Source organism: Coregonus clupeaformis, unplaced genomic scaffold (assembly GCF_020615455.1).
Source record: "Coregonus clupeaformis isolate EN_2021a unplaced genomic scaffold, ASM2061545v1 scaf0025, whole genome shotgun sequence".
Classification (NCBI taxonomy): domain Eukaryota; kingdom Metazoa; phylum Chordata; class Actinopteri; order Salmoniformes; family Salmonidae; genus Coregonus; species Coregonus clupeaformis.
This window is the reverse complement of record NW_025533480.1, coordinates 547,447-572,029: the sequence shown is the minus strand read 5'-3', so window position 1 is coordinate 572,029 and position 24,583 is coordinate 547,447. Positions and strand designations below refer to the sequence as shown.

Below are 24,583 nucleotides of genomic sequence, written 5' to 3'. Positions count from 1 at the left end.
AATGGCCAAGACCAGAGAGCTGTGTAAGGACATCAGGGATAAAATTGTAGACCTGCACAAGGCTGGGATGGGCTACAGGACAATAGGCAAGCAGCTTGGTGAGAAGGCAACAACTGTTGGCGCAATTATTAGAAAATTGAAGAAGTTCAAGATGACGGTCAATCACCCTCGGTCTGGGGCTCCATGCAAGATCTCACCTCGTGGGGCATCAATGATCATGAGGAAGGTGAGGGATCAGCCCAGAACTACACGGCAGGACCTGGTCAATGACCTGAAGAAAGCTGGGACCACAGTCTCAAAGAAAACCATTAGAAACACACTATGCCGTCATTGGTTAAAATCCTGCAGTGCACGCAAGGTCCCCCTGCTCAAGCCAGCGCATGTCCAGGCCCGTCTGAAGTTTGCCAATGACCATCTTGATGATCCAGAGGAGGAATGGGAGAAGGTCATGTGGTCTGATGAGACAAAAATAGAGCTTTTTGGTCTAAACTCCACTCGTCGTGTTTGGAGGAAGAAGAAGGATGAGTACAACCCCAAGAACACCATCCCAACCGTGAAGCATGGAGGTGGAAACATCATTCTTTGGGGATGCTTTTCTGCAAAGGGGACATGACGACTGCACTTTTATTTAAGCTGTGTAGCATATTTAGTAGGAAACATGCTATTAAATATGAAATGGTTATTTCATTGTAATAATTATTATACCACAAGAAGATTGAAAAATAGCAAAAAAATAATTGGATCTGGTTCACTCACCAATCAGAGAGAGAAGTGAGAGCGACGGTATGAGGCAACCTTTCTGATGTCAGGCTTGTATTCTGTTGTGGCAATCCTGAGGCACTGTCCAAGATGTGAATCTGAGAGTCTGTTTCTGTCCTGGCTCTTGATAGCATTCATTGAAGAAAATGCTGATTCACAGATGTAGAGTGGGGAAAAAAAGTATTTAGTCAGCCACCAATTGTGCAAGTTCTCCCACTTAAAAAGATGAGAGAGGCCTGTAATTGTCATCATAGGTACACGTCAACTATGACAGACAAAATGAGAAAAAAAAATCTAGGAAATCACATTGTAGGATTTTTAATGAATTTATTTGCAAATTATGGTGGAAAATAAGTATTTGGTCAATAACAAAAGTTTCTCAATACTTTGTTACATACCCTTTGTTGGCAATGACACAGGTCAAACGTTTTCTGTAAGTCTTCACAAGGTTTTCACACACTGTTGCTGGTATTTTGGCCCATTCCTCCATGCAGATCTCCTCTAGAGCAGTGATGTTTTGGGGCTGTCGCTGGGCAACACGGACTTTCAACTCCCTCCAAAGATTTTCTATGTGGTTGAGATCTGGAGACTGGCTAGACCACTCCAGGACCTTGAAATGCTTCTTACGAAGCCACTCCTTCGTTGCCCGGGCGGTGTGTTTGGGATCATTGTCATGCTGAAAGACCCAGCCACGTTTCATCTTCAATGCCCTTGCTGATGGAAGGAGGTTTTCACTCAAAATCTCACGATACATGGCCCCATTCATTCTTTCCTTTACACGGATCAGTCGTCCTGGTCCCTTTGCAGAAAAACAGCCCCAAAGCATGATGTTTCCACCCCCATGCTTCACAGTAGGTATGGTGTTCTTTGGATGCAACTCAGCATTCTTTGTCCTCCAAACACGACGAGTTGAGTTTTTACCAAAAAGTTCTATTTTGGTTTCATCTGACCATATGACATTCTCCCAATCCTCTTCTGGATCATCCAAATGCACTCTAGCAAACTTCAGACGGGCCTGGACATGTACTGGCTTAAGCAGGGGGACACGTCTGGCACTGCAGGATTTGAGTCCCTGGCGGCGTAGTGTGTTACTGATGGTAGGCTTTGTTACTTTGGTCCCAGCTCTCTGCAGGTCATTCACTAGGTCCCCCCGTGTGGTTCTGGGATTTTTTTGTGATCATTTTGACCCCACGGGGTGAGATCTTGCGTGGAGCCCCAGATTGAGGGAGATTATCAGTGGTCTTGTATGTCTTCCATTTCCTAATAATTGCTCCCACAGTTGATTTCTTCAAACCAAGCTGCTTACCTATTGCAGATTCAGTCTTCCCAGCCTGGTGCAGGTCTACAATGTTGTTTCTGGTGTCCTTTGACAGCTCTTTGGTCTTGGCCATAGTGGAGTTTGGAGTGTGACTGTTTGAGGTTGTGGACAGGTGTCTTTTATACTGATAACAAGTTCAAACAGGTGCCATTAATACAGGTAACGAGTGGAGGACAGAGGAGCCTCTTAAAGAAGAAGTTACAGGTCTGTGAGAGCCAGAAATCTTGCTCATTTGTAGGTGACCAAATACTTATTTTCCACCATAATTTGCAAATAAATTCATTAAAAATGTGTCTGTCATAGTTGACGTGTACCTATGATGAAAATTACAGGCCTCTCTCATCTTTTTAAGTGGGAGAACTTGCACAATTGGTGGCTGACTAAATACTTTTTCCCCCCACTGTATGTTGAGGGGAACATCGTGAGTAGGAGCATTGCAATATCTCTGGTGTTTTTAAAACGAGCTTGGGGAACCACGTTAATCCAAAAGTCACTCACCAGTGCATCCTTGTGTTGAGCTTTGAGCAAATCAGATGTTCCCATCTCCAAGATTTCCATCTGAAGAGCAGCCTCATCTATGGAAGGCACCAGCTTTTTGGCCTCTGCAGTCCACTGGCCGTCAGCTGACACAGAAAACGGCTGTCTTACGAAGAGAAGGATGTCAGCTGAGAGTTTAGGGGAGCTTTCAAATCTTTCCTTGAAGTTTTCTGCCAGCCTGGACACAAAATCCTTCATTGCTGTATCTTCCTGCATTTTATTCTTCTCACAATGCTCACGCAGACGTGGAAAGTGCAACTTTCTCCCATGAATGTCTCTCTCCAGGAGGTGCAGCTTTGATCGGAAAGCTTCAATCGCCTCATACATGTCAGCAACAGTGTGGTTCTTGCCTTGTAGTCGCAGGTTAAGGTGATTTAGATGAGACATGATGTCACACAAAAAAGTAACATCTGATATCACCTTGTTGTCAGTTAAAAAGCTCAAAAAGTCGCTGTTTTTTTGGCTCTGCAGGCTGGATAAAAATGATACAAGTTCATCACGCAGGTCACACACCCTCTCCAACACACAGCCTTTGCTCAGCCAGCGAACGTCATTGTGGAGCAAAAGATTCTTGTGTTCAGCTGACATTTCCTCGAGTAATGCTCTAAAAAGGCGATGCTGCAGACTAGAGCTCTCATGGACAAAGTTAACTAGTCGAGTCACAGTATCCATGGTCTCTTTCATTTTTGAATAATGCAGTGAAATGCCAGGAGTGCTGGGTTAACGGCAGAAAGCCTGCTTACCAAGCCCTGGCGGTGTCCCACCATTGACGGAGCCCCGTCGGTAACAACAGAGACAATTTTACTCACATCTAAGCCATTCCTTTCGAAGAACTGTGTCAGCTCGTTGAATATTATTTCCCCGGTTGTACGCCCGGGTAGAGAAATCAAACACAGCAGCTCCTCCCGGAATGTCTTCCCATCAAAAAATCTTGCGAACACAGACAGAATCTATTGCCAGTGAGAATGCTTCGGTTTTCCTCAAATCTGTGAGTAGACTGGAAAAACACTCCTCCGCTAAAACTTCGACTCTTCTGGTTGCCGTGTTAGCCGACAGCGGCACTTGCTTCAACAGCTCAACAACTTATTTTTTTATCGGTTCCTCTTGGTTTAAAACTTCGGCAGCCATGTCGATTGCACATTGTTTAATTAACTCTGCATCGGCGAATGGCATCTTAGCTCTTGCAAGCTTCCAAGAAACGTGTAATGAGGCAGCTGTTGCGCTCTCTTGTGCCGATGTTGTTTTACACATAGTTAAAACCGAGTGCTTGTATGATGTGGTCCTCTATAGCTCAGCTGGTAGAGCACGGCGCTTGTAACGCCAAGGTAGTGGGTTCGATCCCCGGGACCACCCATACACAAAAATGTATGCACGCATGACTGTAAGTCGCTTTGGATAAAAGCGTCTGCTAAATGGCATATTATTATTATGTTAACATGCTTGCAATTTTTGGTTTGCGCTGGTCAGATTTTTCTGGGTAGTTTGCATTAAAACTGGCAGCATGAATAGAGTTAAAATGCCACTTCAGATTGTCCGCTTTGATTACAGCTACAGTCTGCATGCATATTAAGCATGTGGGCTTAGCACTGTTGTGGTCCGGTAAAAAAAAGCATTACCTCTCAGTCCAGTCAGTTTTGAACTGACGGTTCTCCTGGTCTACCTTGCGTATCTTGGCGAATGCCATGTTGGTTTGACTGGATTTAATAATTTTTTGTGAGGAAGTGGTCAGTCCTTTTGATGAAAGAGGGTTAACTGGCGAGCGGCTGCGGCTACTGTGTGTGTGTGACACTACACTAGGTAGCTAGTCGAGTGGAGACGAGTACGCAAAGCGCGCGAAGCACATCTTACGTATGCACGCGGTAAAGGCCACAGGTCAAGGTGTGGGATAATTTCAAAATAAAGCAGAGCCGCGGATATTAAATTCATGTTTATTATAACAAGTGAATGCCAATGCTGTCAGTGTGGGCCAGACATTTGGCTCTTGCGGGCCGGATCTGGCCCGCGGGCCGCTTATTGGAGTTGGCTGCACTACAGCCTCGTCGATGAGAATGGGGGCGTGCTCAGTCCTCTTTTTTTTCCTGTAGTCCACAATCATCTCATTTGTCTTGGTCACGTTGAGGGAGAGGTTGTTGTCCTGGCACCACACGGCCAGGTCTCTGACCTCCTCCCTATAGGCTGTCTCATCGTTGTCGGTGATCAGGCCTACCACTGTTGTGTCGTCGGAAAACTTAATGATGGTGTTGGAGTCGTGCCTGGCCATGCAGTCATGGGTGAACAGGGAGTACAGGAGGGGACTGAGCACGCACCCCTGAGGGGCCCCTGTGTTGAGGATCAGTGTGGCAGATGTGTTGTTACCTACCCTTACCACCTGGGGGCAGCCCGTCAGGAAGTCCAGGATCAAGTTACAGAGGGAGGTGTTTAGTCCCAGGATCCTTATCTTAGTGATGAGCTGTGAGGGCACTATGGTGTTGAATGCTGAGCTGTAGTCAATGAATAGCAGTCTCACGTAGGTGTTCCTCTTGTCCAGGTGGGAAAGGGCAGTGTGGAGTGCAATAGAGATTGCATCATCTGTTGGGGCAGTATGCAAATTGTAGTGGGTCTAGGGTTTCTGGGATAATGGTGTTGATGTGAGCCATGACCAGCCTTTCAAAGCACTTTATGGCTACAGACATCAGTGCTACGGGTCGGTAATCATTTAGGCAGGTTATCTTAGTGTCCTTGGGCACGGGGACTATGGTGGTCTGCTTGAAACATGTTGGTATTACAGACTCAGTAAGTTGAATGTCAGTGAAGACACTTGCCAGTTGGTCAGCACATGCTCGGAGTACATGTCCTGGTAATCCGTCTGGCCCTGCGGCCTTGTGAATGTTGACCTGCTTAAAAATCTTACTCACATTGGCTACGGAGAGCGTGATCACATAGTCATCCGGAACAGCTGGTGCTCTCATGCATGCTTCAGTGTTGCTTGCCTCGAAGCGAGCATAGAAGTGGTTTAGCTCGGCTGGAAGTATTGTGTCACTGGGCAGCTCGCGGCTGTGCTTCCCTTTGTAGTCTGTAATAGTTTTCAATCCCTGCCACATCCGACGAGCGTCAGAGCTGGTGTAGTACGATTCAATCTTAGTCCTGTACTGACTCTTTGCCTGTTTGATGGTTCGTCGGAGGGCATAGCGGGATTTCTTATAAGCGTCCGGGTTAGAGTCCCGCTCCTTGAAAGCGGAAGCTCTACCCTTTAGCTCAGTGCGGATGTTGCCTGTAATCCATGGCTTCTGGTTGGGGTATGTACGTACGGTCATTGTGGGGACGACGTCATCGATGCACTTATTGATGAAGCCAGTGACTGATGTGGTGTACTCCTCAATGCTATCTGAAGAATCCCGGAACATGTTCCAGTCTGTGCTAGCAAAACAGTCCTGTAGCTTAGCATCTGCGTCATCTGACCACTTTTCTATTAACCGAGTCACTGGTGCTTCCTGCTTTAGTTTTTGCTTATAAGCAGGAATCAGGAGGATAGAGTTATGGTCAGATTTGCCAAATGGAGGGTGAGGGAGAGCTTTGTATGCGTCTCTGTGTGTGGAGTAAAGGTGGTCTAGAGTTTTTTTTCCTCTGGTTGCACATTTAACATGCTGGTAGAAATTAGGTAGAACTGATTTTATTTCAGTTTCTCTGCATTAAAGTCCCCGGCCACTAGGAGCGCTGCCTCTGGATGAGCATTTCCTGTTCACTTATGGCCTTATACAGCTCATTCAGTGCAATCTTAATGCCAGCATTGGTTTGTGGTGGTAAATAGACAGCTATGAAAAATATAGATGAAAACTCTCTTGGTAAATAGTGTGGTCTACAGCTTATCATGAGATACTCTACCTCAGGCGAGCAAAACCTAGAGACTTCCTTAGTATTTGATTTTTTGCACCAGCTGTTGTTTACAAATATACACAGACCGCCACCCCTTGTCTTACCGGAGTCACCCGTTCTATCCTGCCGGTGTAGCGTATAGCCCGCTAGCTGTATGTTGTCCATGTCGTCATTCAGCCACGACTCGGTGAAACATAATATATTACAGTTTTTAATGTCCCGTTGGTAGGATAACCGTAATCTTCGGTAATCTAATTTATTTTCAAATGATTGAACATTGGCTAATAGGATTGATGGAAGAGGCAGTTTACTTGCTCGCCGTCGGATCCTTACAAGGCACCCCGACCTACGTCCACGATGTCTCCGTCTCTTTCTCATGCGAATGACGGGAATTTGGGCCTTGTCGGGTGTCTGTAGGATATCCTTCGCGTCCGACTTGTTGAAGAAAAAATCTTATTCCAATACGAGGTGAGTAATCGCTGTCCTGATATCCAGAAGCTCTTTTTGGTTATAAGAGACGATGGCAGAATCATTATGTACAGAATAAATTACAAATAACGCGGAAAAACACACATAATAGTACAATTGGTTAGAGGGCTGTAAAACATGTGCAATAAATCTAACTAACTGATTGGATTAGTTTAGAAAAATGTATGATATTTATCTTTGTTTAACATAAGATTAATCAATCAATGTACATGCAAAAACACAAATATTTAAAACAATCCCAAGAACTCTTACCTGCAGTAGAGCATGCTGGGAAATATGGTAATGATGGGCGTAGTTTTAATGGGACTGTTTTACTCACCACCTGTAGTGTAAAACAATAACTCTGGTTATTAACACCAACACTTGGGGTTAAGTTACACCACTGAGTGTTAATTCCACTCTTACAGTGAATGTAAGTGAATGTAACTCCTGAATCAACACTAGAAATGTTACGCTGAATGATCAACACTGGACAATTTGCTCTGTGGAATCATCCCAGATAGGGCACTGGCTGGCTAAAGAGAGCTGCAGCGGACAGTCCCCAAGTCGTGCTCTGTCTTAGAACATCCTAAATCCCCCTCATCCGCAGTGTAAATGTTTAGAAAGCAGTGACAGCGGAGACAGAGAGGGAGGAAGAGGAGGGCAGTGAAACCAAAAGGTGGGTCTGGGGGAATGAGATGACTGAGGCTGGGGGGGAACCCAGGGCGAGGGGCTGCAGTCTGCAGTGAAAGATGGAGGGGAACCTCAAGTGAAAGGTGGTTGGGAGGGGGGGCAGTGAAAGATGGGGGAGTGTGTGTCCATGGCAATGGGAGAGGCAGCAGAGGATGTCAGTGTGGAAATCAGGGTGGCCAAACGCCACAAGACATTCTACGGTTGTCAAGGAGTTCAGTGCTGATGCTCCCTGCATGCTGATGGAACTGAAGACCTGTGATGCATCTCAATACTGTCTGTCACTTCCTCTTCTTGTCTCCTTTCCTCCAAGAAGCCACATTAGACTATTGAGATGCTTATATAGCTCAGTGCTGTGATGCTGAGCAGGTGGACACAGTGCATTGCACTGCACTCAGAGTGGGAGAACCGACTGGTTCTAGCATACACACACACACGCACACACAAACACACACACACCATCCCCACTAACTCACATGGACACAATCCTACATACCCAAGTAGACAAATAAACACACTACCAGTGTACACACAGTCATGACTTCAAAGTGGGACTGAGCATTTATGTCATCATCAACCACACAACCCCAGTGGGGCTGACTACAGTAAGTGCAGTGACTGTACCTGGCTCTAAAATACTGGCTCTGCGTTATGAAGCTCTCTGTTCCTCTGTTTTCTCCAGCTCTCTGTGTTCTCTCCCCTCCCTGGGGTGTCTCTCTCTGTGCCTGATTTATTTATGAGTTCTTCTTGGGATGCGGCCCATTTTCAGACGGGAGGAGCTCGGAGGAAGGAGCTGAAACTTTGTGTTTATTATTTTAGGCCATCCTAAACTCCCTGGCTAGTGGCTCACATTAATAACAGGCTTTTTCATGGGTTGTTTGTTCACAAATACTGTATTTCATGGAGAGTTTTGTGGAGGAGACAAGTAAACCCTCTCCATCTGCATTAAACTTAATCTCATTAAACAGAATTTGGAGAAAAGCTACCATGACACAGCTCTCAGAGTGCAGGACCATAGGAGAGATTGATGGGCTCTTCTTGAGTGCGATGCACAGCACACACTCATCTCTGTCAATGGATGCAGCAGAAATAGGGGAGGAGTAGTCACTGAGGCACAGAATCTGTCACAAAAATGGAGTGTCACAGACAAACTCCCATGTTGCATGAACAGACCATCCACAGGCCTATTGCTGAGAACAGAACAGCTCTGTCCAGTGTCTTAAACTCAGAGCCATTTTAGTGCCTATGGGTCTAGTTAAAAATCAAGTTGTTCTCAACAGAAGGTGAAGTTAAACCACACAGCAAATTCTCTAATGCTAAATCAACCCCATAGAGTGTTAAATTTAACACTGGTCCAGTGTCTATATGGGTCCACACATTTCAGTGTTAAATTAACACACTGCTGAGTGTAGAGCCTTGGTTTTGGTTGAGACATAGTTGTTGCTTTCATCCATGTTCAGTCGTTTGGCCTTCACCAAGTGAGACCCTCAGCAAATATGTTATCATTAAATTCTTTAACAGACCACAACACATACTTATTTTCAAAAGCATAGTTTAATACTGTGGCCTGAAACTCATGGTTTACAGGCCACATCAGGCCTGCAAATTACATTATGCTTGCTTGTAAAGTGATGTGTAATTCCTATTGGAATCCAACATTTTGAATTTGTATTCACCCACAACCTGCATTCAGAATGACTGCCGGGTTGGGAAGACTAAGATACGAGACTACATAAACCATCTAAACTGGAACAACCATTTCAGTAACAGGTGCAATAAGTTCGCTTAACAGATTGGATTAGTTTAGAAAATTGATGATATTTTTATTTGAGTAGCATAAGATTAATTAATCAATCAATTTACATGCAAAAACATAGATATTGAAACAAACAATTTTAATAATCAACCTGCAATACAGCATGCTGGGAAATATGATAATGATGGGTGTGGTTTAACACTGGTTATTTGCATCAACACTGGGGGTATTTTTAAAAGCTAGAAATTTTACACTGAAAAATCAACACTAGGCAACACTGGCAGATTTGTTGTGCAGCAGCAGTGAACTTGATGGCGGATGAAGAAATTTCTATAAAAAAAATATTTATTGTCCCTTAGAGGGATATTTGTTCCACTGTCGTTTCACTGTCCAGTTGTTCTGGACAGTTGTTCCAACTCCCAGCTGTTCCCCTATAATACCACCTCTAGAAGTAGGCCCTGAGGCCTCTAGGCCTCACGTTCCCACGGTTACCACATGTCACATGTCCTCTGACCTCACTGCAACAGCTGGGCCATGATACATTCCCATAGGCCCTCTCTAAGACCGACACATCATCATGATATGGATGTATGTTGTTATATATACCGCTAAGTCCCTTTAGAACAATGCAGCATTTGACAGTGCTCAGACGCAATATCCCCTGTTTAATTTGGGCCTAACCCTCTTCAATCTTCCCCCTGTATGACTCCAGTGGAAGACCTGCAAGTTAAACCTGCTAAGAGAGAACACATACCACTAATTCACTAATTCACACACGGCTGTCAGTCACAGGCGCTGTGACATGAACAGGTCATGGGGAGTGGCAGGAAGGTATGTATATCTCACTTTATGTCCAACAGGTGCTCTCTAGAATGTTCTCAGAGTGTATTGATCAAAGGAAAGAATAAGGATGACTATTGGCATTTGGCATCGTAGATGCACTTCTCACTGCACAGACTCAGAGATGTTGCCAGTTTTTCTGTCTCAGTGCCTCTTGTGTGGTGTGAGTAGCATATTACTCCTGTCCCCTCACAGACGGAGGATGTGTTCTAGGATCCAGATAAGTGATTTCACAACCCAGTTAACGGACCGTGACCGTGGCCGTACGATGAGTCCCTAGGGACAGTGAAGTGAACCACATGGGCTGGGCGGCTGAGCGGCTCAGTGCCAAACCAGAGTAAAGTGAATCCTTCCTGTCTTTTAGTTTCAGTCTGAGCCAGCTTTCATCTCTGTCAGGGGTCCACTAATCGGCTATTCATTAGCATTCTAGTAAGACTCTACTCCGCTTCAACAACACAGTGTATAGTACAGTCACACACACACATGCACACGCACACACACACACTCCCACCATCCATCCATCCATGGTTATACACTCTCCTTCCTCATTAGTAGAAGGCCAGGCCATGTTCTATCTAGAGTCTAGACTAGAGTTCAGGTTTGACCTTTCTGTAATGACTGGCTCTATTGTAACAGATACGCTTCTAGTTCCTGTCCATGGCAGGCAGGCACCCACTCAGTCTATCTGATCTGGGGTTAAAAGAAGAGGTCAACACTCCGTGGCCAACTAATTCACTCTATGATAGTTACAAACCATACTGGCCTTTAACCAGAGAAATATAAACATTTGAGTGTGACTGTAACATAGATTTATGAGCGCCATCATTAGAGCTGATAAGGACAGAGAGAATATGGAGAGAAGGATCGAATGGAAGAAAGAGGGAAGGAAGGAGTGAGAAGGAGTGAGAGGTTTCAGGCCAGCTTGAGTTTGACGCGTTCGTTGGTGATATAGTCATATATGAGCCCCATCTTTAGTGCTGATAAGGACCAAAAGAAGGAGAGAAAGAGAGAAGAAAGGAAGGAGAGAGAGAACCAAGAGGTTGTAGCTAGCGTTGATAATGGGCTCATTAAGATCACACTGTGAAGGATTTTAATCTAATTTGCCTCTGGCCTCTCTCTGTGACACTGAGACTGGAGCAGGGCCAGGACACTGGGGCTCAGACGGATCTGTCACATAGCATGTGTGTGTGTGTGTGTGTGTGTGTGTGTGTGTGTGTGTGTAGTACAGCTCTTTCCTTTCCCAGGGCTGTTTCCCTCTAGAAGTTATAGCATACAGTTAGTATTGTGACATAAAACATAGGTCAGCGGAACATGGTAAAGACCTATCCTAGATCCTGTATACTATAGAATGGAGAGTATTTATTAATATCAATGACTGTTTCTTCAATGGTGACAATGGACCATTGAAGAAACCCCCCGTCTTAGTTTTTTACAGTATGGTAAAAACAATAGGATTATATGGAGCATTAGGCCTACCACGTGTCCATAACATATAGGAAAGAAACAGAGTGGGTCATCATGACCCTTAACCTCTGACTTAACATAACAACAACAACACAGGTTGGTTAGTAACTAGGCAGTAGCTCCGTAGATACACAGATTTTGGTTCATTTTTTCACTTGAACCAGTGGGCATCAATAAGCCGTAACCAGTAACACTAGTGACCAGCAGTGAGCAGTAACAGCAGCCCATGCAGTTAGAAAGAGCAGGTGTCCTGTACAGTAGAGGATGCCATCTGACACTGATTCCAGCTAATACTCTGGAGCTCCTTCTCTGAGTGCCACACACACACACACCGGGCTGCCAGCTATCTGTTTCCTTTCCTACATGGCACAGAAAGCGCTATTATCCTCAGACATTACCAGGTCAGAAAGAGCGTGTCCACTGGGTAACTTAGCTATTTGAAATGGAGAGGTTAGAGTTGTGCTAAGAGGAGTGCATAGGAAGAAGATTGTAACAGTAGTGTAAATGTCAGCAGTAGGTATAGTAAAGTGCTCTTAAAGTGGACTTTGATACGGATCATTAGGTTTCCATCCTGTTAAAATCTGTGGGATTAAATCCACTAATGCTTAATATCCTTCATCCGATCTACACAGCGACACTCTGATAGTGTAAAATAATGCCTCTCTGTGTGCGTGTGAGAGAGATATGGAGAGAGATAACGTAATGAGAGCGAACGAGGAAGAAAGCTGGAGGGGAAAGAGAAAGAGATATACAAAGAGGAGGAGGCAGAAATCCATTAGAGCAGTAGATGTGTGTATACTGTGTGCCGTAGCAGACACACACACACACACAAAGGCACACACACACACATACAGATTGAGCAGCCATTCATCTCCCTAAACACTGTTGTCTCTTTCCAGTAATTACTTTGGACCTTCTGAACTTTACTGAAGTGTCTCATCTCCTCCACAGTGTGTGTGTGTGTGTGTGTGTGTGTGTGTGTGTGTGTGTGTGTGTGTGTGTGTGTGTGTGTGTGTGTGTGTGTGTCTGTGTCTGTGTGTGTGAGTGCACGTATGTGTGTTGTTCCCACACATCACCATATAGCCATTACCCTCTACTGTCTCTGTAGCAGATAGCTCACTACATCACTATGTGGATGTGGAGAACAACACGATCTCTCTGGGTGAGTCAATAAAGATGACCAGTTCTTCATCACGTTCCCATTAACCAAGCTGTTTACAGAGAACTCTGCTGGATGAGAGAGGGATGAACAAAGGTTGAGAGGGGCTAGAACAGACAGCACTGTGATGTGCATAGAAAGTGGGTGGAAAGTAACCCTCATCAGTCACGCCAGCCAAAGGCTTGTAAACAGAGAAAGAGGGAGAAGGAGAGAGAGAGAAGTGCCCTCTATCTCGTGACTCACCACTTTTATCGCCTTCCTCACCCCTCTATCTCTTGTGCCTCACCCCCTCTATCGCCTCTGTCTCACCCCCTCTATCTCCTGTGTCTCACCCCCTCTATCTCCTGTGCCTCACCCCCTCTATCTCCTGTGCCTCACCCCCTCTATCTCCTGTGTCCCACCTCCTCTATCTCCTGTGCCTCACCCCCTCTATCTCCTGTGTCCCACCCCCTCTATCTCCTGTGTCCCACCCGCTCTATCTCCTGTGCCTCACCCCCTCTATCTCCTGTGTCCCACCCCCTCTATCTCCTGTGTCCCACCCCCTCTATCTCCTGTGTCCCACCCCCTCTATCTCCTGTGCCTCACCCCCTCTATCTCTGTGTCTCACCCCCTCTATCTCCTGTGCCTCACCCCCTCTATCTCATGTGTCTCACCCCTCTCAACAGTACCCTTCTCTCTCCTGCCCTTGAGAAGAGAATAGTATTGAGAGACACTCAACAAATGGCAGCTCAATCATATTCCTATAGCTAAACTAAGTGGTTGTGATGTATAATTTGACATGAGAGAAAAAGTATGTCATCATATACAAGGTCATGTAGCAGGTTCTGGGGTCTCACGTGACAGAGTGTGTATGTTTTTCTCAGTCAGGCGTATTCTAACTCTCTATTTTTCCCTCTCTCTCTCTCTCTCTCTCTCTCTCTCTCTCTCTCTCTCTCTCTCTCTCTCTCTCTCTCTCTCTCTCTCTCTCTCTCTCTCTCTCTCTCTCTCTGCCTCTCTGCCTCTCTGCCTCTCTGCCTCTCTGTCTCTCGCATAGTGGCCGTGACAGAGGCGTACTTCAAGGCCCAGAGGAAATTCACAGACGACATCGACTGGTCCTACACAGGTTGGTACAGTTACGCTAACAGTATGCATGCCTTGGGGTATTCAGGTTTCGAATTACAGGGGGGCTGAAATACCAATGTGAGCGTCGGTCACCCCCAAGAGACTTCGGGCACCCTCAAGAGTTGATGTATAATTCAAGCCCTGCGGGCATTTACCTCTACTCTGCCTCTCAGTGACAGAGCAGAACATATGGTTGGAATAGCACCATACGCTACCTCAGCCCTGACTGGTGCACTAATGTTCAACCTGCTCCACACAACCAGCACTGATAGTCTTTTCTCCACATGCTGACAGACATAGGGGATTAAGCTCAGTTATCCTAAGCCCTTACAAGGAGTGATTGCTCCATCAGTGAGATAGACCTGACTTGACTGGTCTTGCTTGGTCAAGTCTAACTGTGTTCTGGTTGAGGGAAATTGAGAGAGGGTGTTTAAATTGCTCTAAGGGCCAGTCACGCTAAAAAGCTAAATATATTTTCAGGCATAAAAGGCCTTTTCTTTCATGTACCGTCGTATATTTGATTTCCATCCTTCGTCCCAAATTGCTTGACTTACACTCTCTCTATCAATTTGTATTCAAATAAGAATCAATTCTACTTGTTTGGTAATAATACTTTACATTTTCCACTCTGCTGCTCTCAAAGTTCAGGACCCCGTCACAACTAGCTCAGAGAGACAGGAGAGAGACTGCAGGGCTCAAGTGTGTGTTGTGTGTGTGTGTGTGTGTGTGTGTGTGCATGTGTGCATGTGTGTGCCTTTATATGTGCTTGCGTGTGTATGCCTTTGTTCGTGCATGTGTGTGTGTGTGTGTGCATGTTTGCGAGTGTGTGGGTGTGTGTGTGTGTTTGTCTGTGTGTACAGTATGTGTTGTGGGGCAGAGTTGTTTATCAGCCCGTGGTATAATAGTAGTGAGGCTGCTGTCAGTATGGGGTACTGAGCCGTGAGGAAGATAATGAACATGTGAAAGCACACACCTCATTGTGAGGCACAGCGCACAATATGGAGAGAGAGAAATGGGGAAAGACGGAAGAGAGAGAGAGAAAGAGAGAGAGAGAAAGGGAGATAGACCTTCTCGGACGTTAACATATGGTAGCTAGCTTTTAAGCTTTAATGCTGGTAGCCTTTACGGAATATGCAATCCTCTTGGAATATGCAACAGCATTTGCTCAGAATGTTTTGGCTCAAGGTTGCACTCCCATTAAGTGGCTCTTTACTTTTGAGATCCATTTGTATGATTCATATTATACTGAACATGAATTAGATTATCAGGGTTCCCCTGAGTTGGAGCACGAAAAGTAATTTCTCTGTAAACATGTTAATGTCAATCAGACAGTGTGAGATAAAGGATGTATCTTATCCTCTGTCTGTCTGTCTTTGTGCAGGCAGACTATCCCAATCACATAGGTGATAGACACACAAAAAAAAAAAATGTATGCACGCATGACTGTAAGTCGCTTTGGATAAAAGCGTCTGCTAAATGGCATATTATTATTATTATTATTATTATTATAGACTGTATATAGGCAATATCAGGTTATGTGTTCATATTTGAGCATATAGAATAGGACACAGACTTGTTTTTCAGACTTTGTCTCCTTGCGTGCCCTGCTACTGTTTGTGTTTACAAAGTTGATACAGTAAAAAGCCACCATAGCCCCACGTTAACCCCTCTCCCCAGGGGGTCCCTGTGATCCCCCCCCATCTCCCCTGTCTCCATCTGCCAGTGTGTGTGTGTGTGTGTGTGTGTGTGTGTGTGTGTGTGTGTGTGTGTGTGTGTGTGTGTGTGTGTGTGTGTGTGTGTGTGTGTGTGTGTGTGTGTGTGTGTGTGTGTAATCTCCATCCTCTGATAACCCCCATGCCCCAGTGTAGGCCACGCAAGACAGGATCCCCAGCCACCACAGCAGCCCATTTCCTGCATGTGTAAACCCTCTGATCTCCTTCTCATGGCTACAGGGCATGTGTGTCCCTACACTACCCTCACTCTCTGTCTGCCTCTTTCTCCTTTTGCTGGGCTCTAACACAAGGGACAAAATAAATTATCCAACTCTCTTCTCCATCTACATGTAACAGAGGTGGCTTGCGTGATGAGTAACCTTGCCTGAGACCTGAAGACTTGTGTTAGCTCCCCAAGCTAATGCTCAGCAGGCTAACACAGGACGAACCCAGTCTTACACAAACACACAGGCCAGCATAATGCACATTCAGTACAGACAGCAGCCTCTGCAGCAGCTTCTAACAGCTCTAATGGGCTGTGAACCAACACCTTATTGACTTACTCCAGCTCGGCTTACTTAGTCATACAGGCAATCGTTAGTGTTGTTTCTGCTCCAGTTGTCTCCAGCCGTCTTCTCCCCCTCCTCTCCTAGAGCTGCTGAGGTTGGGGATGAGGTAAGGGTTGAGTTCCCCCCGCTCCCCTCTCCCTCTCCGGAGCTTGGGTTCGGGTTCGGGCTCGGCCCTGGGGTAATAGTGTAGTAGCTGGGGCTTAGGTAATAATGCAATAGGACTCAGAGACCCAGGAAGAGACTTAGTCACGTTACACTGACTGAGGCCCTCTAGTAGAGTTGACAGATGTGTGGGGGGGGAGACCAGTGGAGGAACAGGACCCCCACCCCTCACACACACACACACACACATGCTCACACACCCACACACGCACACACTCACGCACCCACACACACACACTCACACATCCACACACACACACTCACACATCCACACACACACACAAGTATGGTGTGTTTGCTTAGCCAAATCCTAACATACATAATACATTAATTAACTTGCTTGAATCCACTCTCCTTGCTGCCTATGTCTTCTGACATTAAAGGGAAACAGCTAGAGTGAAGAACGTTCATGTTGTATTCTACAAAATACAAGACAGGAAAGTAGGATTGATCTATCAGACAACCAATAACAGATGTTGTTTGTGGGATGTTGGAGGATGAATAACAGGTACTTTTATCCTTATTATATGTATTTAATCCTACAAAGCTCTTTGCAAAACTGAAAACAAAGAGAGTTGCCTGATAGTGATATGTTAAGTGATGATCTGTTATTCATTTTGACAAGTTGCACGCATCTCCAAAATGTTAGTGCAGCTCCACTGAACCCTATTACAAGGGGATTATCCTCTTTCTTTAGCCATTTAAAGGACTGTGAATGACTGCTGGTAAGTGGTGATGATATCTGTATTGAGAGGACAGACAGGTAGCTGAGTGTGTGCTTGGGCTGTAGTCAGAGCGGTAATGGCTGTGTGTGTGTGTGTGTGTGTGTGTGTGTGTGTGTGTGTGTGTGTGTGTGTGTGTGTGTGTGTGTGTGTGTGTGTGTGTGTGTGTGTGTGTGTGTGTGTGTGTGTGTGTGTGTGTGTGTGTGTGTGTGTGTGTGTGTGTGTGTGTGTGTGTGTGTGTGTGTGTGGACGTGTTTAACTATACTTGTGGGGACCAGAACACAAGAATAGTAAACCAAGAAAATGTTGACCAACTGGGGACATTTTGTTGGTCCCCACAATGTCAAATGCTATTTCTAGGGGGTTTAGGGTTAAGGTTAGAATTAGTGTTAGGGTTAGAATTAGGTTTAGGGTTAGGGTTAGGAGCTAGGGTTAGGGTTAAGGTTAGGGTTAGGGTAAGGGTATGGGTACGGGTACGGGTTAGCATTAGGTTTGGGGTTAGGGGTTAGGGAAAATAGGATTTTGAATGGGATTGAATTGTATGTCCCCACAAGGTTAGCTGCGCAAGACTGTGTGTGTGTGTGTGTGCTGTGTTGTGTGTGTGTGTGTGGTGTGAGTCAGAAGTTGAGTGTCTTAGTCCCCAGGGACATTCAACCTTTTCAGAGAATCAGAAACGCCACTTTTCTTCTCCTCCTTTCTCCGCCTCCTGAATCTCTAAAAGATCAGTCGTTACATGTGAGTCAGACAGACCATTAAACCATACTGTATGTGTGGCCAAGTCCCAAATGACACCCTACTCCACCATATAGTCCACTACTTTTGACCTGAGCCACATAGTGTACTGGGATGTCAATAGTCTGTCATTTGATGCTCGGTTTAAAAGTAGTACAATGTAATGGGGAATTAGGGACATTTGAGACAGATCCTTTGTGTGTGTTCCTGGTAAAACTGACATAAGCATGTTGCTTCTGGCACTTAATTCTCCTCCAAACCTCTGCAGCTACTTGTTGCCATGGTAGCATCTTGTGAGCGTAGCAGCAGTGGTGTGTCATGGCATTTATGCCAGATGAGGCCCCCAGAACCACCTGACAGCCCCCTGTCACTTTGCTGCCAGCATAGGAAAAGCACACACACACACATGTTCAGGCACACAGTCACACATGCAGACATGCACACACACAAACACCAAATAAAGAGTCAATCTCTTTACCAACCTACACACACACACTCACACACGCATGCACACTTGCACACCAAATTGACAGGCACACTCCTTGCTGTCACACAGACCATTTCAGTGGCACAGCCAGAAGCTACTCTCGTCTGTCACCAACGCAGTAAACTGTCATTAAACACACAATGGCAATGCGGCCGAATTCAGAGTGGAAATTATTTGACCCCATTAATGGCTGTGAATGTCGGTCATGCCTGATAAACTCTGTTGTCTTTAGCACATGCTGCCTGACCTCCTCCATTGATGACTGTATTCATTCTACTGGGTTATTAGCCAGGAGATTATTAATGGGAGGGGGGAGGGGGGGACAGAGAGAGAGAGAGAGAGAGAGAGAGAGAGAGAGAGAGAGAGAGAGAGAGAGAGAGAGAGAGAGAGAGAGAGAGAGAGAGAGAGAGAGAGAGAGAGAGAGAGAGAGAGAGAGAGAGAGAGAGAGAGAGAGAAGGCTGCTGGGAAGACACTATCTCTCTCTCTCTCTCTCTCTCACACTCGTTCACACACACACACAGACAGATAGAGTAGGTTATTACGAGTGAGTGGAGGGAGAGAGAGAGATACAGTAGTTATTATGACACTGGGGAGAGGGAGAGGTGATAATGAAGTATTTCCTCCTCCCCTCTCAGCCTTGCCATTCTCATGCTAATGTCTCTGAGCTCAGACAATAACAACCGACTCATTACTCCTTTACAGCAACATGCTCCCCTTGCTGAGGCCTCTCAGAGACCCAGCAGGGATTATCATAATACTCACAGTACAGTATATTGTGGATGTATACTAGCATACATATGGGCCATTTGGCTTACTGTATGAATGTACTTACTGTAAGTGCTGTACTGTATATGATGTGCTGTATGTACAGATGTAGGATCTTAATTTGAGCCAGTTTGATACAGCAGGAAAATATTCTGGCAGCAACAGGAAATGTTGAATTATTATGTGAGTTATAATTAATGGACAGTTTTGTAGCGGTTGTCCCCCAAAAAATGGTAAGGGAAAATCAAGTCTGAAATTTCAAACTGGAAGTTACAAACTTCAGAAGGCTTTTTAAAGTGGCAATATGTAACTTTTTGGGGCGACCCGACCAAATTCATATAGAAATGTGAGTTATAAATCTATCATTCTGTTTTAGGCACGCTATTTCTATGTTTTCCGTTCTTAAGTTTTGTTTTTGCATCTTTTACTTTCGGTTATGTACACCAGCTTCAAACAGCAATATTTTTGGTTATGGAAAATATATTTCACAGCGGTTTACATTTTAGTCATTTAGCAGACACTCTTATCCAGAGCGACTTACAGTTAGTGAGTGCATACATTATTATTAATTTTTTTTCATACTGGCCCCCCATGGGAATCGAACCCACAACCCTGGCATTGCAAACACCATGCTCTACCAACTGAGCTACATCCCTGCCGGCCATTCCCTCCCCTACCCTGGACAACGCTGGGCCAATTGTGCGCCACCCCATGGGTCTCCCGGTCGCGGCTGGCTACAACAGAGCCTGGATTCGAACTAGGATCTCTAGTGGCACAGTTAGCACTGCAATGCAGTGCCTTAGACCACTGCGCCACTCGGGAGTTTAGTTTAGACGGTACAATGATTCTCTATACTATGCTAGCTTATTTTGTCACATAAACTATTAGAGATTTAGCAACCAGGAAATGGCAGAGCGATTTCTGCATAGTGCAACTTTAAACATCAAATGCACTACAAGTTTAAAATGTCTCCTGCAACAGGGTGATCAAATTAAGATCCTAAATCTGTATGCTACCTGCCCAGTCATTTGTGACCAACTGTCAGGCCATCTGCTCCGTTAACTCCTCATCTGCTGGACTAGATGGGGATGCAGTAGAGCTGATTCTGTATGTGCTGTTTGTAAACGCAGTTGGGGTTAAAGTTCAGTTGAGGGTTATGAGGATTGGCCATTGCAATGGATATTGAGGGATTATTTAAATGACACATTTTTATGTTTTGCAGCAGAAAACAAATGCTAAACTTGTTTATACTCAGCAGTAGCTGACCTCTATAAAGTGTTTCCTTTACAGCCATTCTCCCTGCAGGGTTGTGTGGGAGTTGTTTAGTTACACTACCTGCTGCCTGCGCTGTTAAGTCAATTCCATATCACAGTTTGCCATCTCATTCCCATCTTTGGTATTACTGATCCATTGTAAAGATTCTTCCTCTCTATGTTGTCCTCCTCAGGCCAGTTGAACCAGAAGATCTGGGGTAAGAGATACCCGGCATGTAACAATGCCCGTCAGTCACCCATCGACATCGATGAGACGTTCACCCAGGTCCGAGTGGAGTACCAGGGCCTGCAGCTGGAGGGCTGGGAGAAGAAGACCCCAGAGACCACCACTATCAACAACGACGGCAACACAGGTACTGTACAACATGATGCTGCTTATACCCTTTCCATACTACTGAGCCATGAAATATCCAACCCATGGTTCGGGTCGGCATTATAGTGGGAAAAGGGTAATATCATGGGTCGTGTTCAGTAGGCACAAAACTTCAAATGGTTATTAATTAGTAAGAACAGATTGTTTCAGTGTCATATTAATCTTCATATACAGAGATAGTTATGGAAATATAACTCAATATGAGTGATGGGTTTATTGAGAGAGAGACAGAGACAGATAGATGGAGAAAGCAAGAGACAGAGAGAGAGAGGTGAGAATAATGGTCTGTCTTCCAGAGGAAATTGAATGACTCTTGGATATCATCTCTCCAAAATGTCTCCCTGTGGCTGTGTTATGAAAATGCTGCCTGTTGGGTATTATTAATCTTTCTGTTCCAATACGCTGACAGAAAAGCAATTTAACAATAAGACAATCTCTTTGAAACATCTATTATGATTATATTGTGTGAGGATAGGGATCAGGCCAGGGAGAGGGAGGAGGGATGTTTTTTTCTCAGGGGGAATGTAGATGTGTTTCATATGGAAAAAGGATATCATGGCTTCAAAGACATTATGGTTTTTATTGTAATTGTAACATTTACAGTACCAATGAAAAGTTTGGACACACCTACTCATTCAAGGGTTTTTCTTTATTTTTACTATTTTCTACATTGTAGAATAATAGTGAAGACATCAAAACTATTAAATAACACATATGGAATCATGTAGTAACCAAAAAAAGTGTTAAACAAATCAAAATATATTTTATATTTGAGATTCTTCAAATAGCCACCCTTTGCTTTGATGACAGCTTTTCACACTCTTGGCATTCTCTCAACCAGCTTCATGAGGTAAATAAAGAAAAACCCTTGAATGAGTAGGTGTGTCCAAACTTTTGACTGATACTGTAGATGTGCTGAACATGTTCTGTATTTGTAATTCGAAATTAGGCTGTGGTATGTAGAAACAGTAAGTACCATTATGTATTCTGCCATAGACCCATAATTAAAATTATGTCCAAGCACATCAGTGGTGGGTGGGAGGGAAGCCTCGGAAGCCCAGCCTTCTCACGTAGTTGAATGAACTAGACAGGCTTTGGAAGGCTGCCCATGCAAGACTAGTGGGTGGGTAATATGGTTGTGTGTGTGCGTGTGCGTGTGCGCGTGTGTGTGTGTTTGTGTTTGTGTGTGTGTGTGTGTGTGTGTGTGTGTGTGTGTGTGGTTCCAGTGGTGCTAGGCCTGGATGGGGAGTACTATGTGAGTGGCGGTGGTCTGAGCACCAGGTTCAGGGTGGGGAGGATGACGTTCCACTGGGGCCGATGCAACGCCTCCTCAGATGGATCAGAACACAGCCTCAACGGACTCAAGTTCCCCCTGGAGGTAGCACATCAATCAATCAATGAATAAATCATAGCAAATAACACACCACATCATGCCACACCGCACCTACAGTACACAGTATGACTACACATCACTTTACACCGACATTACAAAACCCACAATGAATAACAATCTCTCTCTCTCTCTGTCTTTCTTTCTCTCTCTCTCACTCTCTATCTCACTCTCGCTCTCTCTTTCTCTGATCCAGATGCAGATCTTCTGTTATGAGTCAGACCTGTACCAGTCTATAGACGATGCAGTGAAGGATGGAGGGAGGATCGCAGCACTGGCTGTCCTGTTTGAGGTGGGGCTCTGAACCAATATCCACACTGCATACTACTTAGCATGAATCTATGCATACTAGATAGTATGCTAGCATGTTAGTATGTCAGCTCAATATGATTTCTGCTCCACAGACCAGCCTAGACAACAATGACCACTACAACACCATCATAGAAGGCGTCAACAGCGTCAGAAGATTTGGTATGCAGCTGCTCATTATAAGACTCTATTTATTTTACTCTATTTTTACATTCTATTATTTATATTTCTATATTCTGAGGATTCAGGAGACCCAGTGACCTACTGAAAAGCAGGTGTATCTATCACTCACATCACTCTATCACTCTCTATCATTCAGGTAAGACTGGAAATGTTGAGCCCTTCTCTCTGCTGGCCCTGCTCCCTAACTCTACTGATAAATACTACACATACAACGGTTCCCTCACCTCCCCGCCCTGCGCTGAGACGGTGGAGTGGATCGTCTTCAAACACACCGTGCCCATCTCTGAGACACAGGTGAGTGTCACACACACACATAAACATGGGGGCACGCACACAAATACACACACACACTTAATGATGTTATACAGTGAGAGGCAGTGTCATGATGATGTCATACAGTGAGACAGCTTCCCAAGTATGAGGAACAGAGAAGAGCAGGAGAACAGGAGTGTGTGTGGGCGGCAAGGCGCGATGTGACGTGGGCATAAATAATCAGTGGGCACAGATCTCAGCCTCTCAAAGACACCACGAAAATAGAGCAGCACTCTCCCTGCTTTCTGCCATGACACACACACACACAATATCAATATTTCACTACAGTAGCAGCAGGAGCAGGCAGACACTGCAGAGACAACTCCCCCTCCACAGGGGAGGACCTTCCCATTTCCCCTCCACTTCCTGCTCTTTAAATCTCAATTTAAACCAACCTGGAGCAGGACTGCTGTAGTTAACTCACACAGGGTTTCTGCCTGCCTCATCTATTCTCCATCATCCACTTTAGAACAGAGAGTGTTTTTTCAACGTTTTAGGAAGGGAGACGTAAGGTAGTGGCAGAAACATTTAAAGGTTGTTGTGCTACTTTGGTGAAGCACGCAAGACATAAATGAATGCACAACTCTCACATCTCTCTGTCTCCCTGTCTCTCTGTTTCTTTCTTTCTTTCTTTCTTTCTTTCTTTCTTTCTTTCTTTCTTTCTTTCTTTCTTTCTTTCTTTCTTTCTTTCTTTCTTTCTTTCTTTCTTTCTTTCTTTCTTTCTTTCTTCTTTCTCTCTCTCTCTCTCTCTCTCTCTCTCTCTCTCTCTCTCTCTCTCTCTCTCTCTCTCTCTCTCTCTCTCTCTCTCTCTCTCTCTCTCTTTCTCTCTCCCTCGCTCCCTCCCTCTCAGTTGGAGGTGTTCTGTGAGGTGATGACCATGCAGCAAGCAGGCTATGTGATGCTGATGGACTACTTGCAGAACAACTTCAGGGAGCAGCAGCAGCAGTTCTTGGGCCAGGTCTTCTCCTCCTATACTGGAACAGAGGAGGTCCTCACTCCCAGTATGTATCCATAACTCTTAACCCTGAACCCTGACCCTCACACTCCTTCTACACAGGCACAGTTGAGGTCCTCACCCCCAGTTCATACCTGTAGGCTATACCCTGAACCCTAACCTCTAACCCTAGACCCCTAATCCTTACCCTCACCTTACACTGGCAAATAAGGAGGACCTTACTCCTAGTACGTACCCCTAACCTATAACCCCTGACCTCTAAACCCTTACTATTAACCCCTAACTCTAACTCTGGCCTTCACCTTTTTCTCACACAGGGACCGAGGATGCTCTCATTTATAGTATATACCTGTTTTACTTTAATGCCTGACCCCTGACCCTTATCTACCCGCTGACCCCAACACCTGACCCCTAACCCTCAGCACCCCCCCTAACGACCAGATGCTGACCCTACTCCTGGCTCCTCTCTTCTCCCATACTAGACCTCTGTAAAACCCTAGCATGATTCAGACACACTCACACTGAGCTGTACTGTAACACTAACAGGCCATACCGTGAAGTAGGAAATAGCGTCAAAAGCCCCCGATCTTGTAACCAGTCACATAGGGAAGATCTCAATTGCAGACTCCTCGCATCTTTTTTCCTCTCTGCTCGTCTCCGTCTCAAAACCGATTGGATGAGAAAGCCAGAGGTC

The 24,583-nt window shown here is 45.1% G+C and overlaps 1 protein-coding gene across 3 annotated transcripts in view; it reads left to right on the top strand.

Moving 5' to 3' along the window:
- LOC121543666 (receptor-type tyrosine-protein phosphatase zeta) overlaps positions 1–24,583 on the top strand; it is a 56,120-nt gene that overhangs the window by 13,528 nt on the left and 18,009 nt on the right. For all 3 annotated transcript variants that reach the window (XM_041853712.2, XM_041853711.2, XM_041853713.1), the window contains exons 2-8: positions 13,877–13,945; positions 20,541–20,720; positions 21,967–22,118; positions 22,327–22,422; positions 22,535–22,601; positions 22,759–22,916; positions 23,785–23,935. In XM_041853712.2, coding sequence (XP_041709646.2) covers positions 13,877–13,945; positions 20,541–20,720; positions 21,967–22,118; positions 22,327–22,422; positions 22,535–22,601; positions 22,759–22,916; positions 23,785–23,935 — 873 coding nt within the window. The remainder of the gene's footprint in view (positions 1–13,876; positions 13,946–20,540; positions 20,721–21,966; positions 22,119–22,326; positions 22,423–22,534; positions 22,602–22,758; positions 22,917–23,784; positions 23,936–24,583) is intronic.